The sequence below is a fragment of the Pomacea canaliculata genome, linkage group LG1 (genome assembly GCF_003073045.1).
Source record: "Pomacea canaliculata isolate SZHN2017 linkage group LG1, ASM307304v1, whole genome shotgun sequence".
Classification (NCBI taxonomy): Eukaryota; Metazoa; Mollusca; class Gastropoda; order Architaenioglossa; family Ampullariidae; genus Pomacea; species Pomacea canaliculata.
The window spans coordinates 34,483,539-34,501,094 of record NC_037590.1 but is presented as its reverse complement, the minus strand read 5'-3'; the positions used below and the strand labels follow the sequence as shown (position 1 = coordinate 34,501,094).

The 17,556-nt window shown below is 38.2% G+C and overlaps 1 protein-coding gene across 1 annotated transcript; it reads right to left on the bottom strand.

The window, feature by feature from the left end:
* Positions 1-16,913, bottom strand: LOC112567648 (axin-1-like). The gene is given in 12 exon segments (XM_025244360.1): positions 1-2,591; positions 2,841-3,008; positions 3,672-3,791; positions 4,505-4,533; positions 4,536-4,731; positions 5,310-5,450; positions 6,455-7,119; positions 7,683-7,829; positions 8,219-8,330; positions 11,598-11,744; positions 12,311-13,345; positions 16,796-16,913. Coding segments are annotated over 11 exon segments (2,820 nt in total). The 5' UTR covers positions 13,279-13,345; positions 16,796-16,913; the 3' UTR covers positions 1-2,464.
* Positions 16,914-17,556: the final 643 nt, after the last annotated feature.

Sequence of the window (17,556 nt, the reverse complement as noted above, 5' to 3'; positions counted from 1 at the left end):
GACTGACTAGTGCCTTTTAATTTCATCGATTTGTATTGTTCATCAAGTAGACAACACATCTAGAAACATGGCTGGCTAGTCCAGAAAGCTGGAGCAATCACTCTTCATGATGCTTTTTGCCACACTTGTCACAACCATATCCTTCACATAGTCAAACATCCTCACCCCACACACACACAAAACCTCACCACCTACCCTCCCAGAACACACAAAGCAATGAAAATCTTGCGGATATCTGTGTGTCTAAAACAGATAAGTATGTAAATATAGCCAAAATATAAACAATCTCCAGGCTGCTCAATGACATTTGCACTGATACACACGTAACTAGTTCAACTTTTTTGTTCATAATCTCTCAAAAAATGCAAACATGACAAATACAATATTTGTTACACTCAGCCATATATGTTGCATTCTTATGTTTAAAATTGAACTACATAATTTATCTCTTACTCTGTGATATTTTATGATCCTGCTTCTACCCTGCCTATGCCAAAAGATACGAGAGGGCAAAAAGTCCAAGGAAACAGGACGATAGACTTATCTGCTTTATGTAAACAGACTAGCTACAGTTCATCTACCTCCTGAGCTGCTGGTTTTCAATAATATCTTTCTAAATATCTGCACAAACAAAGTAACATGAGCCGAAGACCAGAGCTTTTAAAAAAAAAATCTGTAGCCAATGGACATTCGCTTTTACAACAGTCTTGTCAGCCTATCAAGCTATCATCACACAATCACCGGCACAGGAAGAGGTAGATGAAACATTCAAGTCTGTGCTAAATTCCATAGGAAAGGGGGAGCAGGTGGGAGGGGGAGCAAGTCTACTGCAGCACACACTTCCACATGATCCCAGCATCAGGATCAAAACTCTTCTTGCAGATTTGCCTCTTGTTACCATCAGCCATAATTTGTATCGATAACAAATAAAATGTCCCACAGTCACACTGTAAGATTAGCCCTGAGTCAATATTATAGCATTCCAATATTACATCACTATGTACAAGTCAATACAACACTCTTAGCTAGATACAATGGGGCAGACCACTGATCAAGAAAAACCCTTAGTAACTAAGAAATGCATATAGCAAAAGAAAAAAAAACTGAACAAAAAAATGCGTTAACATAAATATAACTTTTCACATGCAAAATACTATAGCCAAACAATTCGCTTCCCCTCTTCCCAAAATAGACACTTATGGACAGGGACACCTCTGATAAACCTGTTTACCTTTATCAGTTCCATTTCTATTTATAAATTAGCTCCGTTTTTATTTTCTCTTCAAAAACAGTTTTTCCATTTTATTTGCTTTAACAATACTTCAAAATGTGTACAAAAAGATTATCAAATCCCAGAAAGTAGCAGCACAAACATAAGTTCATGAACTTTATGACATTCCAACCCCACCTTATTACCAAATCTACTTGTCTGGCATTCTTAGTTTCTGAAGTATTCTATGCATATCCAAATCAAGAACTCACATATGCACACAGTTTCTTTCAATAATGTTGCAAATAATCCTGTCACAGTGTTAAAAAATAACAATACAACTTGTTCACACCACCTGTGCAGGATCTGCCGAATTCAGTGGTCAGTTTGCTCAAGCAAAGCCACATAGCATCAAATAATCCAAATGCAGTAAACAAAGGCAGTTTTCTTCAACACAGTTGATTTGCCCTATGAGATTTTTTAAAACATTAACCTCCTTTGAAAATCACTATTTCCCAGACATGCATGCACGCACACGTGCACACACACAATCTCGACACACACATACACTATGGAACAGTTCATATGATGCTCTGAAAGGCAGTGCATTTTAAGATTTCTCGTTAAAGCAGCAGCATTAAAGTATGCAGTTATGGTCTCTCCTTTTCTACTGTATGGGTACTTTCCATTTTCCCAAAACTAAAGAGTAAGGAATGGGAGCCCTGCTCAATTTCTTTGATTCTCACACAGACGTCTAATTTTTCTTGCAAAAGCTAGACATAAAGCCTTCTAATTATCTCTCAATGACTTCTCAGCTGATGACGCATCTGCAGTATCCATGCTGCTTTAGCAACAGACTCAGACCAAAGATGTCATTAGTCTGGATTAACTGCTTCTGCATCGTGGCAAGATCTTGCTCTTCTAGTGCTAAAGAAAAAAATTACTTTGTCCATGGATTTCACTGGTGGCAGTACTAAGGAAAAAGATCATTTCTTAACATCATGGACCTGAAATCACCCTTTTCTGTCCTGTCCAGCCCCTTTTTCTTTTCCTCCTCAAATGCTAATGATCACTTCTTGAACACCAGTAGTGCTTGTGACAACTGCCTCTGCTTTTTGGTGAACATGACATTTGCAGTTTCATGAAAAAGTCAGTATGTATTCACATTCAATCAGCGCATCAGGTGTTCTCAACTGCTACACTTTTACTTGAAAAAGCAAAAGGAAGCCAAATGCTAGATGAATGGATCTGTCTTCAGTCTACCTTCGAGAGCTTAGCCACTATTTTGCCATCCCACATGGGCAGTACTTTACTGTCGTCATCAATTTCTTCGAAAACTGCACCGTCTCCAAACTCGTTACTGTCTCGCTTGAAGAAATACCTACAAGTACAAAAAAGCAAAACAGTTATTCGATTGGGTTGTTTTAATCACCAACAATTTTATTGCAAAATGCACTTGACATGGAGCAGAAATATTCTAGCAGATATTACTTCCAAGAAAAATATATATATAAGTTTCAATTTATTGTCAGTTCTTCATCAGCAAGCACTTAATTCACAAAATACATGATTAAAGTCTACATGATAAATTGAGTTTAAAAGAGAACTGCTAAGAAAAAATATGACATACTTGTAACTGCCTTTCTTGGTGTTGAGGGCACGAACTTGGGCAAGTGTAATAGTGCGTCCTGGTAGTGTAAAACGATAAGGGATAGGCTCTTGCTCATAATACATGCCAACAACTGTGGTGTCACCCTGCACACTATTGCCAGGGGGCTTCTGTGGTCGCTGAGAATACCTGTAATCAGACAAAGAGGAGATGAGTGCAGCTGTCAAACAGGCAGCAATAAAGAGCTATAACATAAAAAGGCAAAAAAGTGGAAAGAAAGAAAAATAAAAATACGCCACTGATGAGCATCACATTCATAGAATGTCCAGTAAATCACACCACTGGAGACATAAAATGATCTTAAAGATATCTAATGATACCATCACTGATGTCTATCCTTTTGTAGCCACTGTGTTTGACAGATAAACCTATGCAACTATGTTTTCATATCCCTCAAAAGTGAGAAACACTGAACTCACTCTACATAGAAAAAGAAACTTTTTAAATTCTGTTATTATTCTGTTATTCGCTTTTCTGTCAAAAGCATCAAATAATTGTGACACATTTGTCTTAACATCTGATAGTTTATGCTTACTGCCACAACTCAAATAAATTTGTAAGAAATCAATTAGAAATCAAGTAAATTTGATCCCTAGTATACTCCAGAGTATTTAAAGATTTCTAAGCCATGTAATGTGCAGGATTTCCTTTCTTAAATGAGTGAAATCACTGTTTCAACTGTCTGTAGATAATAACAGCCACATGCAAGCAGAACCCAAACACTCGCATGCATGCCTCGAAACACATGAACACATTCTGAGAGACATTCCAAGATGCAAGTTGCATCCTTACTCAGGCATGGTGGTAGAGGCGTCTAGGTCACTGGGCACAGTGCGAGCAGATGGTATGTAGGTAGATAAAATTGGCATAGCACAACGACTCTTATCCTTTACAGGCACGCCAGCGAAAGACCTAATCAGAGATGCAAAGTCATATGTACAGCAAGGACAGCCTGACAAGCCCAAGCAAAGCCAAGTGACATCTACCAGAAAAAAATTTAAACCAGTGATGACAGAAAATGATTTGCAAGGAATAGTCAAAAGCATATGCAGCAACTGCAACCAGTTTTTCAGCAACTAAACAAATTTCTCAAATAAAAAAATATCAAAGAGGAATTATGTCTGAGGCACAAAATGCAAGTAAGAAAAGCAAAAATACTTTTAAAGGCTGCATCTATATTTTTAGCAGTAATATTATCTCAACAGAGTATTTTCTCTTAAACTTTTATTTCGAAAGGTTTAAAGATAGGAAGATCCCTTTAGTTTTAATTGTTTTTCTTCAACCTTTACTGAAATTTTAAAGGTCTAATACCTTACACCACTCAACTATATATCTACACTACAGACTGAAAATTTCTGCATGATATTAATGAGATTAATTTTCATCTCAAAATAAAACCTTTAAAAAAATACAAATAAAGATTTATTTTTTATTTAGTCATTCAATATTCAAAACATCAATTAAAAATTAGAAACAGATCATGAATAAGAAGACATTTAGAAAGAAACAAGTGACAGCTGGACTTTTTCATGCTGTTGTGAATTATCTATGATCATGCTTGTAAATAGCCATATTCATCCCATTCAAGCAGTATTTAAATGTGGGTATGCACAGTAGCAACATACTTGGACTTCACTGGTACAGAAGCTCGAGACTCTTCAGGCGACGTTTTGCCTCCTCAAGCTGGGTGGTTGGGTTTGGAGGCGTAAGTGGAGGCATGTTAGAATCTTGCACAAACGGCTGGCCAGGTAGCACTGGAGCTCCCACACCTGCCACTCCCCATGCATGCATCCCACTGCGCTCTACAGATGTTGAGCGACTAGATGTGTGTGTACCCGTTTTGGTTTTGGAGCTAAAATAAAATCAATCAGCAAGAGTAAAAATCATACTAGCTGCCCAACTTAAGTTTTCTCCCCTACTTCATCAGTTTGTGAGTGATGTTTATAAAGGCTGATCTTTCACCCTTTGGCAGGATTGGTTTGACCCAGGGGAGGCAGGTAAGGATACTTGTCAGGCCAGCAATTAGCAAAACATGACCACAAGGGTACCCAGCATCACAAGTGCCTCTCACCTTCTTCCCCCAAAGAGTAAACCTTTCTTTCCCACCACAGAACAGAAGTTTGTCCCTTTAAACACAAAAAGCTCTCAAAATACCCAAGAATTTTGCTTTCACATGTTTTAACATTGTTTATATTTAATGTCTTTAAGTAAATGTACGCAATAAAATGATACATCTTTAAGCACAAAATCAAATGCTCCAAGGGAAAAAAAGCATTGTTTTAAACTGCATGAAATGTATCTTGGCAGCTTTATAAGGGAAATGTACCCATTAAATTCAGATATTGTCTTCATTTAACTTGTACATTCTATAATAATTGAGGTTTACTTTAATTGCTGCACTGTTAACAAATGAGGCAGAAACTAACTTACCTCTGTTTATATGGCTGTGAGGTAGCAATCCCAGAGCTGTACCGATGAGAGCGTTTATGAGATGAACTTCGGTCTGTGTCTGCCGATCCTGTCCCTGTATCACTTATGATTGTCTCACTCTGCAGCATCCACTTCATTACCCTAAAATAGAAAAATTGCTTGGAGTATTATCAAGTTGAAAGTACCTGCCTTACTTCCTCTCTGTATCTTACTGAAATGCAAATCAGTCTTCTGTGAAATGTGATCCTATATTCAGTAAAACAGCTATAAATCATGGAATCTGTCATCACTTGTTACTTCCACCTCCACCCAGGAGGCAACAGATAGTCTGCACACTCAGTGATGATGAGTTTGCCTTCTAAGACCAAAATAAATTATATCTTGAGCTACCATTGCTTTCTGCCTATCTAGCTTCACTGAAAAATGAAATGAAAATCTGTGGGGATGAAATAATCATAAAATATAAGTGACATCTGTCACAATATAACAGTGTCTAAAAAGAAGTACACTGAACTAGAGAATAGATGCATCTTTAGATAACTTCACCTATATCAAGATCTTTTCTTTTTGGCTAAACTAACATTGTACCTTTAATAAAACAATAAAAGATGTCATGTTTAATAAGTATGCACTAATATATTTTTTTAGGTATCATGTTTGATGCCTGTAATAGCAACTGATAGTACATACTAGTGGAGATTCAAATAGTTTTGCTTTTAAGTGGAATTTTTTCCTTTACATTAACTAAGATTTAAGATATAACATGGACATATCAATTAAATCAGTTTAAAAGGTGTCTCATGTATTGCCATATTATGACTGTTTGAAATTACAGTCTTCTACAATACAACATGTAAACCAAGAATTTGCTAAAGACTGAGTCTGAAAATGTGCAGCTTGGTGGTAATGAGATCTTAAACTTTGGAAAAAATCTTCATCTATCATAATTTGAGAAATTGTTGATAAGAGGCACTTTGAAAACTAAATCAAAAAATGGTTAAATGGATTCTCTAGGAATTAAGATATATGCCTTTACTAGGACTCTTTGATCAACCAAAAGCATACTATTTTTAAAATATGATGCTGAACGTCTAGAACTAAGCATGCACACACACACACATATACACATTTTTGCGATAACATACTTTTCACTTGAAGGATTATTCCAATTTGGCACCACCCGGGAAGAATCCCTGTCAAAGCCCATGTTGATTCCACTGTCGATGTTACTACTAGCATCTGAACCTTTACGCACAACATTCTTTTTCACATTAGTAGTTCTACCACGACTGTGGTCAACACATGTGGAACCTTCACGCCAATAGGCCATGTTTATTTGCTGTGTTTCCAGCTCCATACGCTGTTTTCCACTGATGTCACGAGAGTGGTGGTGGTGGTGATGGTGATGAATATGACGATGCATTTCTCCTCGAACTACAGGGTTCTTGTCATCACCCACACCACTGTCAAATGATTTAGAAAGGCCTGTGGGCTCCCTTCTGTTACTACGATGATAACTGCGCTGAAAACTAGTATTCACAGACAACACAGCAACAGCAGCAGCAGATGCTGCAGTATTCACTGTCTGCTGCATAACTTTTGCCTTGGGGCGAGCGAATGTGCGATCAGGAGACTTGCTGTGTGGAGACATGCGACCAGGAGTGCGGCTAGGTGTGTGGTGAGAGCTGGCCCATATGCGGGAGCAATGCTGATCGAGGATGCTCTCTGCTGTCTCCTCCTCTGAGGGAAGTGACAAAATGAAAGAGGTTGCTGTGGTGTTCTTGGCAAATGATATGTTGACATTTTCCTCCTGTCACAGAAAATTAATATATATGAGACAAAAATTGAGTTTCTGTTTCTTCATAAACAATGATAAACCTACCATCAGTATGCAAGTATACACAATCAGACTTCTACATATCCTTTTCCACACATTTCAAATGTTTAGTATTTAGAAGACAAAGATTTAGCTGTCCTCAAATTTTCCAATATCTTATGTTGAAAAGAATTCTGGTATAAAAAAGTTGTCAAACTGACATGTGAACTGATAAACCTAGATATATGACATCCTAGTTTTCAAAAAGGAACATCTTTTCTCATGAAAACAAAATAGCTGAAAATACTTTTGCCACAAATTTTTTTGTGGATTACAACACATTATGTCGCATATTTCATAACATCATGCTGAGTTCTCTAAATGCAAAGAAAATACTTATTGAGAACATGCTTAAAAAGAACTGGCAAACAAACATTTCATTCCACCTGATTTGTTTTGTGGCTGAAGAATAGAAGACCTGGTAACATGTATAGAATTCAATGAATGGGCATAGGTTGCCAGTGAAGCAAAGACAGAAAATTATAGATCATGCTGACCTGATTCAAAGCTTTCAACTTTTCCTCCATTTTCACCACACTCTCTCGGTCCTTAATCTCCTTCTCCAGCTTCTCTCTCAGCAGCTGAGCAAACCGCTCTGGATCTGTTTCTGCGATGTTTGGATTATTTGGAACCCGTTGTGTGCGCTGGTAAGGAGACCAGTGACACAACTTTCAATTGCAACCCACACAATTTTGAACACATTCACTTCCAAAGAACTCATGACTCTACTCAAGACTGAAAAGTAAGAGTATGATGCAGACTCCTGTTTAGGATGTACAGCCACATGCTGTTGCAAAAGAGATCCCCCACATCTCAACCTACCAAAACTCAACTGCTCAACTAAATTGCAATGTAGCATAATGCATTACTGCTTTTCTCTTGGCTTTACCAGACATATGGTTAACCAATGGAAGCAAACAATAATAAATGTAATCAAGAAAAATATATGATCTTGTCTTATAAAGATCCAGTAATCCAGAATCAACCAGATTCACTCAAATGAATGATGTACATCTTAGAATATGGTACTTACAGGAATGATTTGTGTGTGGAGATCTGTTCTGTACTCTCTGTTGGGAATAGCGAAGCTGCTCTTCATTGCCTTCCTACGTTGTTGCTTGCGACCATATGGCATGTTGCCATCTCTGAAGCAATATTAGATATGTTGCATTACTCTTAAAAAGAAAAAAAGAATGTTTACAATGCACAGTTCCAAGCACTAATCTAATAAGTAGAACACAAGTTAACAAATCCACCACTGTGAAAAAAATAGTACACTAAGTCATTGAATTAGACACCTGTTAGGAACATCACAACAGAACTTTTAATAGAATGAGTCACATGATTAGTCTCTGCTATGCTCTACTTACTGGTTTTTTTTTTAATGTTTACATGTGCATGAAATGAGTAGATTTTTTTTCCAATGCAATAAAATTTTATTTTTATTCTTTTATGATATGTATACTGTGTGAGCTATGCGCATTTTGTGTCTAAATTTTTCTGTATTACTTTAAGTTTTGTAAAGCATTCTAAGGCTACTACTTTGGGGAAGAACTGCACCATAAAAATATTTTATTATCTCACCATTAGCAGCAACCATATAGTCCTTTTATATCATGCTATCTTATCTGTAGTGTTTTTTTGGAGTAATGGGAGGACATTAAAAAAATAATGCTGATAACATAAAAAAAAAAACCCACTGGAAAAAAATGTTCTTACTAGGCCCATTAAGAATTTCAATTGATACTATATTGTTTTGCACATACACAAACTATAAAACTATTTGACATCAGTTTTACAGCGTTTGTTCCTGGTACCAGGCAAGGACATCCACGGACACAATCTTTTATTTTAACCACCCCATCAGACTAACAATGTATGAAGCCATGTCATTACATGTGTATCTTTGTGGATGTGTGTGCATACACATGCATTTGCATGCACCCATTTAAACAAGAGAACAAAAGCATTGGTTAAGCTTTGTTACTATGTGTCACCCCCCCCCCAAAAAAAAAAAATGCTACTGTTGCACACACATTCTCTAACTACAAAGGAACAGACTATCCCTGGGAGACATCAAACTACTGTGTGCATGTGCCTGATAACTTTTCATTCCTGCTATAACATCATTCATCTCTGCAGTCCCTCTCATGTCAGGAAGCTATCGGGGGCCGCTGTAAGTGCCACAAGGGCCCGGCATCAAAGGCGACACTAGAGGCTGTCATGTAAAGCCCTTTTAAAAAGTGGCCCGCATAACAACACCCGATAAGGGTTTGGGAAACCATGAACCCCTAACCAACCCTCCGTCCACTGTGCTGTTTTCTGTCTACGTGTGACTGGCCGGATCAGTCTGTTTGCTTATGCCTTCCTCCGCTGCGTCCTAGCCTTTAGTCTTGAAAAGGGTGGAGGGGGCGCCTTACAACATGCTGCCATTTAAAAAAAAAATCTAATCGACTTGCTGCCATTATAAACAGCCATTAGCTCCCTGCATGCTACGAGGTAACGAACCCTTGCTATAATCGATACCAACGCTACCCGGATCAAATTGTAGCTAAAAATTAAAAATCAATCACAACATTAAATCCACTGTGAACAACTTCTAAAAAAAAAAAAAAAAAAAAATGCAGCGTCCTTAAAACCATATGACGGCTACTAGCCTTGTTCACTTTTACTGGTGTCTCTCTCAAAATATTTCATAATTCAAGAACTGTTCAATGGTCGACAACAAAACTGACAACTTTTTTCCTATTCTATTCCTTGTCAACATTACAAAGCTGTGTCTGAACCATCGTCATTGGCTAGCGTATTTTAATTTTTCTTAAGTGAGGCTTGGAAATGGGCACCAAACACACTTTCTTTAATGTTTCTCCCATTAACATCTTAGATGTCTTGGGTTTTAAAATGTCTCCTACCATCCTCCCCAAAGAGAAAAGCAGATGTATGAAAAGCAAACAAACATGTGGTCAGTGTTAGTTGAGGTTGTGGCATGTCACTTCTGCAGCTACCCGGTACCGTACTGCACAAGTTACACTTGAATGAGAGGCTTTCGGGGTCGCCTCAAAGAAGTCGCACAAGAGATAGACTGAACGTCTAAGTTTAGCATGATAAACATGGTCGGAACGCAGAAGCAAGGAAAGAAAGGTTTTCCACACATGATCGTAAGCCACCCTCGCTGTGCCTCCCCAGTAAAAAGGAAACGTATCGCTTAGCCAAAAAGGCCAGATCCAACCCAGACTAAGAACCAGGCCGGCTGAAAGACACGCGCGTTCTAGACCTACACGAAGCTCTGCCAATCGACCCGCGACAAAGCCCAGCGAGAATATGGCAGCTCGTCTCTCGTCATATGCTACCACTACTCTTCCAGCGCACCTGAACGCAGCAGCGGGGTGCGGGCCAGCGAGAAAGACCACAAGGCAACGGCTTTGAAGGCGGGCTGGCAAAGCGAACGCGGTGCTCAAGCTTGGCAGATCAAAGGCTGGCTCTCATTCATTAGATAAAAGACCCGCCAACATGTAAGTGCCTGATGCCTTCTATCTGAGCTGCATAAACTGCTCCATGGCGGTATTTGAAGCTCTTTGAAGTGTCTGGCCCTGATCAAGCCCTACGCCCTTCAAAGGCAAAATTGATCTGAACGGGCTGGAAGGCGCACAAACGCCTGTCCCAACATGCGCTGGTGCTGGCTTCAAAGCTTCTAAACAATGACAAACCCACACGAAGCCAACAGCATCAGTAAACTGCTTGTAAACTTTTTAACTAGAATTTTTGACTTCAAAAACGTATAACACTTTTTTTTTAAATTAGAGTTTTCGATAATTCCATTCTCAATGTTTTTCCTGTGTAAGACTGAACTGTGTGTAGGCAAACTGAAAACTGATTGGATGCTTGAGAGAATAGGCTACAGTTACAAATTATCTTGAGTGCTTATGAATGAAATGATCTTTAGTAGGAAAGCGATATCACTATCAAGGTCACAGGGTGCAATCTCACTGCCTTTACTAGGGCTATATGAATATGGAGTAAGAATGCGAGACGGCTACTACTGTCCATAAATAGTTATATACAACTACATATTATCACAAAAAATAATGAAAGGTTAATAACCCCCCCCCCCAAAAAGAACTCGAAGCCTTTTGGTCACGGTGGCAGTGAATATACTGGGTTTACTGCCTAGGGCACAGCATTCATAACTGGGAACGCCTGACTAAAACCACTATGTCGCTGCTGTCGTGTCAAGCAGTCTGTAAGACCTGACTTTGAAAAGGTCACAAAGTTTATAATTCTTAAAAAAAAAAAAAGGCAGTCACCATTTGGCTGAAAGCTTTAGTCCTTATATGCACATCTACCTACAGAAATATTAATCAGACATTTTAAAGCTATTTTTCTGACATTTTCTGGCACTAAAGAGCACTTACATGCTGCTTGTGTCAGTCAGTGACACAGTATCATCTGTAAGCGCATCACTAGATAAGCTCTGCTGTTCACTATCCTGGGCTGATACTGGGGCATACGAAACATGGGCTGGGTATGATGAGCAGTGTGGTCTTGTAAAATAATAAAACCTGTAAATAAAACAATAAAAATTAATGTACCACTCTCCAATTTTGTGTTGTATCAATAACATTCTTTTAAATATAGTATGATTGTTTCATGAAATACATATACAAGACAAACAGAAAAGCAAAACTTTGAATTGGGGGGGACGCTTTGTGTATAATAGCTGGAATGACTGACTTCACCAATTATCTAGATCAACTTTTTTTTTTTAAACTGTAACATTTTTTCATAAGAGCCAAAACTTCAAAATATACTGTGATCACTAAAAAAAATTTGTTTACAACAGCATTTTGCTGTCAATTTCTTTCAAGTATCTTGTATTCCATTAACACATAAAGAAAAAATCAACACACAACTAAAACATATTACTCCTAATGTCACAAAAGTCATTAGCACTTGATAACTTGGAAAACATAAACTGCCAACAGATAAATTAGATTACAAAACGCTGGTTCACTTCACAAACATACAGACTAAATAAGAGTGCATGATGCTGATTGCAGGTGATATACAGAAATTGTTCTAAAAATTTTTTGAGCAAAAAACATTGAAATACAAGTTTTCTACATACCCTGCAACTGTTTCATTGTGTCGCAGGCTGGTCAACTCAGATCGTCTCCCACCAGATATCTTGTTAATGAGAGGTACTCCCATAGTGGATGAAAGTTCGTCTGTTGCCAATTCTTTATCCTCATGAAGCACTGGCAATAACACAGACTGGGAAACAGGTCGTGCAGAGTTTGACCCACTTGAGTGACTGGACTTGGGACTGTCTGCATAAGACTGAACATATTGCACATATATATCAGAATTCAAAAAGGCCGGATAGGATACATTCCTGAAGTGGTTTTCAACTTCTGCTTGAGCAGCATCAAATATGCACTGGTCCACTTTCACCTTTTGCTGAATCTTTTCCATAATCTCCTTCCTTGTTTCCTTGGAAATAGATTTTACTTTGTCAACCCGAACATATTTTTTGTATATCGCATTCACAATGTTTGCAACATCTCCTGTATCAGCCTGTTGCTTCAAGCCTTGGCATGCAAACCAGAACTGAAGTTCATCAGCTCCACCCTGTTCACATTCTAAATACTCTTTAAACAGTGACACGCCATCACTGTCTGTAAGAAGGTGGTTCAAATTCTCAGCCCATTTTAAGTGAGGTGGGGTGCTATTCTCGGAGTATGGTGGAGAATTTGCAGCACTCCCCTCAGGTTCAAACCCAAGGGGTGCCTCAACATCTTCGGTCTCGAAACCATGACAGAGAGGGAAGCCAGTGGCTTCTCCTCTGTCCAAGTTGGATTTACGAGGCGTGGCCGCAGGTGAATGGCTTATCTCCCCTTTGGTGGATGCAGCACTCTTGGATGAGGCATGTGACTTGTTTGACACCTGACTCTTGTGAGAGCCACTGCTGCGGGTGGACATACCCCCATTAGATTGCAGCTCATTTTCTTCCCCAGGTACAGGCGGCCGAGGTGCTGTCTCTGTAAAGTTGTTGCCCCCGGAGTCATTGAGGAACTCAAATACCTTGGATGTCATGACTCAGTCTGGCATGACACCATTGTCTCAATGCAGCCTGTCCATCACAGTGAATTCTATGCTACATCTGCAACAAAAAAAGTAACATACATCTGTAAATTTTATGTTCAATGACATTTCTACTGATCAAGCATAAAAACTAAATAAACTGTATAACTAAAACTTTTATTTGAAGTTTTATGAGTTTTAAATCATTTAGTGTGTCATGTGATTGGTGTGAACAGATTTTTCCTGGAAAAAGTCCCAAGATTTACTTGTAAGCTCCCTTGTTTATGCTAGTGCAGCAAACATTAAAAAGTAGGGCATACAAAGTTAATAAATTTTGCATAGACATGTCTGTTCAGATCCACATTAACTTTCTTAAAATATCTTTAACAATGCCCTGCACAATGAGCAATATAATTTTTAACACAATAAAGAGAAATCACTTAGGTATATCTCTATAACAAATGAGTGTGTTAAAATTGTTAAATTCATGCTTTTTCCAATAGGTAGAGCTTCTGGAACTGGTTTCATAGAATTAATGGGCTTAAGTTTAAAAGAAAATTTGAACATTTATTTTAGAGCAGTATAACTATCACTCATCTCAGAAACACAAGACAACTACAGAATTGGAATTAACCATGTCTTACAACAGCTGCACTGCCTAAATAAAATTGCTTGCAGTGAATTTACAGTACATCTCCACTAAAATTCTTTAAAAAAGAAAAATCATGTTTCCGATCGCAGGAAAAGTTGCATGCAGAAGTCCCTAATCAGTAAATAACTTTCACTATAAAATATTTATAAATTTCAAATATCTAACGAGTTAAATTCATGGAACATATCAAAGACTGACACAATGTGATGCTCTCCAAAAAGGAAAAGATGTAATTTTATTTACCAACACGCAAGCATATCTTTATAAAACAAAGAACAGATCTTTTTTTCAAGTCCCATGTCTTATTTTTAAAAGAAGTAATTTTCCTTTGCCTCTGTGAGCAACTGGCTATGCTGCGCTTTCATCTGGAGGAAGCTAGCTCAAGGCAAACTCAAATAGCTTAGAGATATTTGAAACATCAAAGCACTGGCAAATCAAAGAGACCAGCCATGAAAATCCCAGTTACAAACGTGTTTGTCCCGGCTTCAACCTGCAAAAACGCTAGCCCATGCAGAAGGAAATGAACTGCATGACCTGACCACAGAGTTAGATCTGCCTGCCGTGCTGGTAATGAAGGGTGAAATGTCTCTTTCCTCAGCACTACTCTGTCTGTAAACCTCAGTCCTTGGTGACCCTGGGGAGATGGGGAGGTCTATAAACTTTTACTAGTATAAAAGTAAACACAACCTACGCAAGCACAAAGTTTACATTCACACTAAAATGGAAAGTATGACAATGTTGCAGACTTCAATGCTGGAAAGCTTAATGATGTACTCCTGTTCTACACCATTTATGACCACTGGATGTGTATATTTCACTCTGCCAAAACCAGCATGAAGCTAGGATCCTTTCAACTGAGGAACATGCTGCCATATTTCATTAGTCACAACTGCACTTTTAAATCCCTTACATCTGCAGCCTGGTTGCACAAATCTATATGCAACACACTCAAAACCTGCATCAACTACAGTAATGGATAATGAATTTGTTGAAATCAGTGAAAAAAAAAAGAAAACATCTCTATGACTAATCCTCTAATATGATCTGATAATTTGAGAAACAAATCTGGAAGAGACAAGAGTATTTTTTTGTATTAAAGTCTAATCAACAAGAGTTAAGACCTCTTTCCATGACACCCATGTGTACATTCCTTATTTCAACAAACCCGTTATAGCGTTCACAAAGTGCAGCTAATATTAGTGCAACTGGGGAAAAAATCCAAGTGATAATTATTATAGAAATCAACAAACCACTCTATCTTGCACCAGCTTGTTCTTACCACTGATACTGCTTATACATACAACTTATCCTCTTGACATGCACATATGTAATTACATGCTCCTTGATGTCAAAGCTATGATTATATTTGTAAGCACCCACTGTAAAAAGGCTTACAAATAAAATGTGGTAAAGAGGTCCAAATGTCAACCTCCCAAAAATGGTATGAATGCAATCTATTAAAAAAGCATATGCAAGACATTGCACTAAATTCTTAATCTTCACATGCACATTTATAGAGATTAGGAAGGCACATCATTCTGTGTCAGATGGGTGATTAACATAAATGAAAACTAAAAACTTATACGGTTTATCATATTTTAACAAAATATTATTTCACATGCTACACTTTCAGTAATTCTAACGGTAATGAACGTACAACTGTCAAGTTATGTAAACACCTACCTAATGATTAAAATCTAAGTGGCAAGAAAAGTTGAGACCACTTATCTCTAACAGAGATGTCTGTAAACTATCAATTACAGTCATCAAGTTAAAATGGTTTTATGCTAATTTATTTATGAAATTAACCAGACTTCAGTATAATCTCTTTTACCTATCAGCATTTCATCTCCCCAGTGCCTATGCCTTGGACTTTGCAAACTGATGTAAAATATTACAAGTAATTTTAATGGCAAGTATGCTCGTTTCCAATAAATTGACCCTTTACTTATCTACTTCAGTAATAAATCAGCTCTGTTTACATGTTACGTTCCACACAGTCAGGACTTTCTTTGGCCATAGTGATCCATTCATTTTGCATAACATGTTAGCGTTCCAAAATAGTTGCAGATTCACTATGCATGAAAATCGTCTGGCACATCTTAACACATACTTATTGTACTAGAAATTTTCTCCACACCTTCAGGCTGACTTATTATTATTCACCTTCAATGATTCAAATTTTTGTCTGTTCTCTGACATATGTACGTTAACTGTATCAATAAATTCTTTTAAGGAGGCAAGTCTTGATTCAGTTGATTAGCGTCCCTCGTAGAACTGCTGACCGACCGCAAAACCCCCGCACTTAATGCCGACACACGTAAAACCATACACAACAAACATGAACAGTAAATCTCACAGAATTCATTAAAGCTGTCACGTTAAAAAATCTTTCATATATCCTTCAAAAATCCGACTAATATGAAGCTTATATCTGGTCCTTCCCACGTGAAATCTCGACAACATACAAAGGTATCCAAGATGGCCTCTGACCTCCCCCCTCCCCCGCGCCAATACCGTTTGAAGAATGAGTGTCAAAGCGAAAAATGTTGGTGCTCAATCGATATGGGTCAAAAATCAAAGCTAGCGGAGCTGATGAAAAACTCCATGCCATTTTTCAAGCAAACATAAAGTCTCAACAACTTTCTATTGTTTTTTTTTTATGGTAGCTGCTCTGTAATGAGGTAGGTATTCAGCACGTTTGGCAACAAAAGGCCCACAACGCCAGGAAAGCTTTCTCTCCCCTACCCGAGAGGCAAGCAATGCCCACACTAAAACCAGGCACGAAGGTATTCACGCATTCTATATCCTAAGTAACTGCTAAAAATCTATATTCCACCGAACACATGCACTCATGGACCAAGCCATCATGCATACCTCTATAGCGAAAGGGCGCAATTAGCTTCTTCAGGGTCAGCAAAATGTACTCCGTGTGCTCCTGTTGGAACGGCCGCCATTATGAACACTTGGGCGTAGGTGGCGCTCGCTGCTCTCCCCACTGATGTGGATTTAGCATCAGCGTGTGTTCAGTGTGCGCGCGAGCGTGTGCATGTGCGTGCGTGCATATTCACAGTGTGCATTAGTAAGACGCAAGTGTTCATTCCGCTCTTAATAAAATACTGTGATGTATACTGATTAGTTATAAAATCGTAATCGTGTGCCAATGTCTGAAACAAAATCCGAATAATAACACGGCGCACTAGTCAATAGCCGGACACACGTACACACCAGTAAAGATGCATTCTGCCCTCTCATTCACAAACTCACGCACTTACGTCGTTATGAATAAAAACTAAAAGTTACCTATGGCAATAGAAAAAAAGTCCAAATTCTGACATACCACAAATCGTGTCGACAGAAGAAACAGTGTAAATAATAGTCAAAGTACACCAAACACCTGAGCCATTGAACTCGTATCCACAGGTAGATACACCGACTGGGAGCAGAACATAATCAAGATGGGTTTCAAAACCTGTGTGCTTGTCATAAGATTACGTTGGTTTGTATGTACACGGGCGTGTCACGTAACATCATAAGCAGTAACAAGTCATCTCAGGTAAGCAAATCACCTCGACTGAGATACACAAAAATCTGGGGAGTTTTCTGTTGGCTGTTATTTTATCCGCAAAGCCATAGAA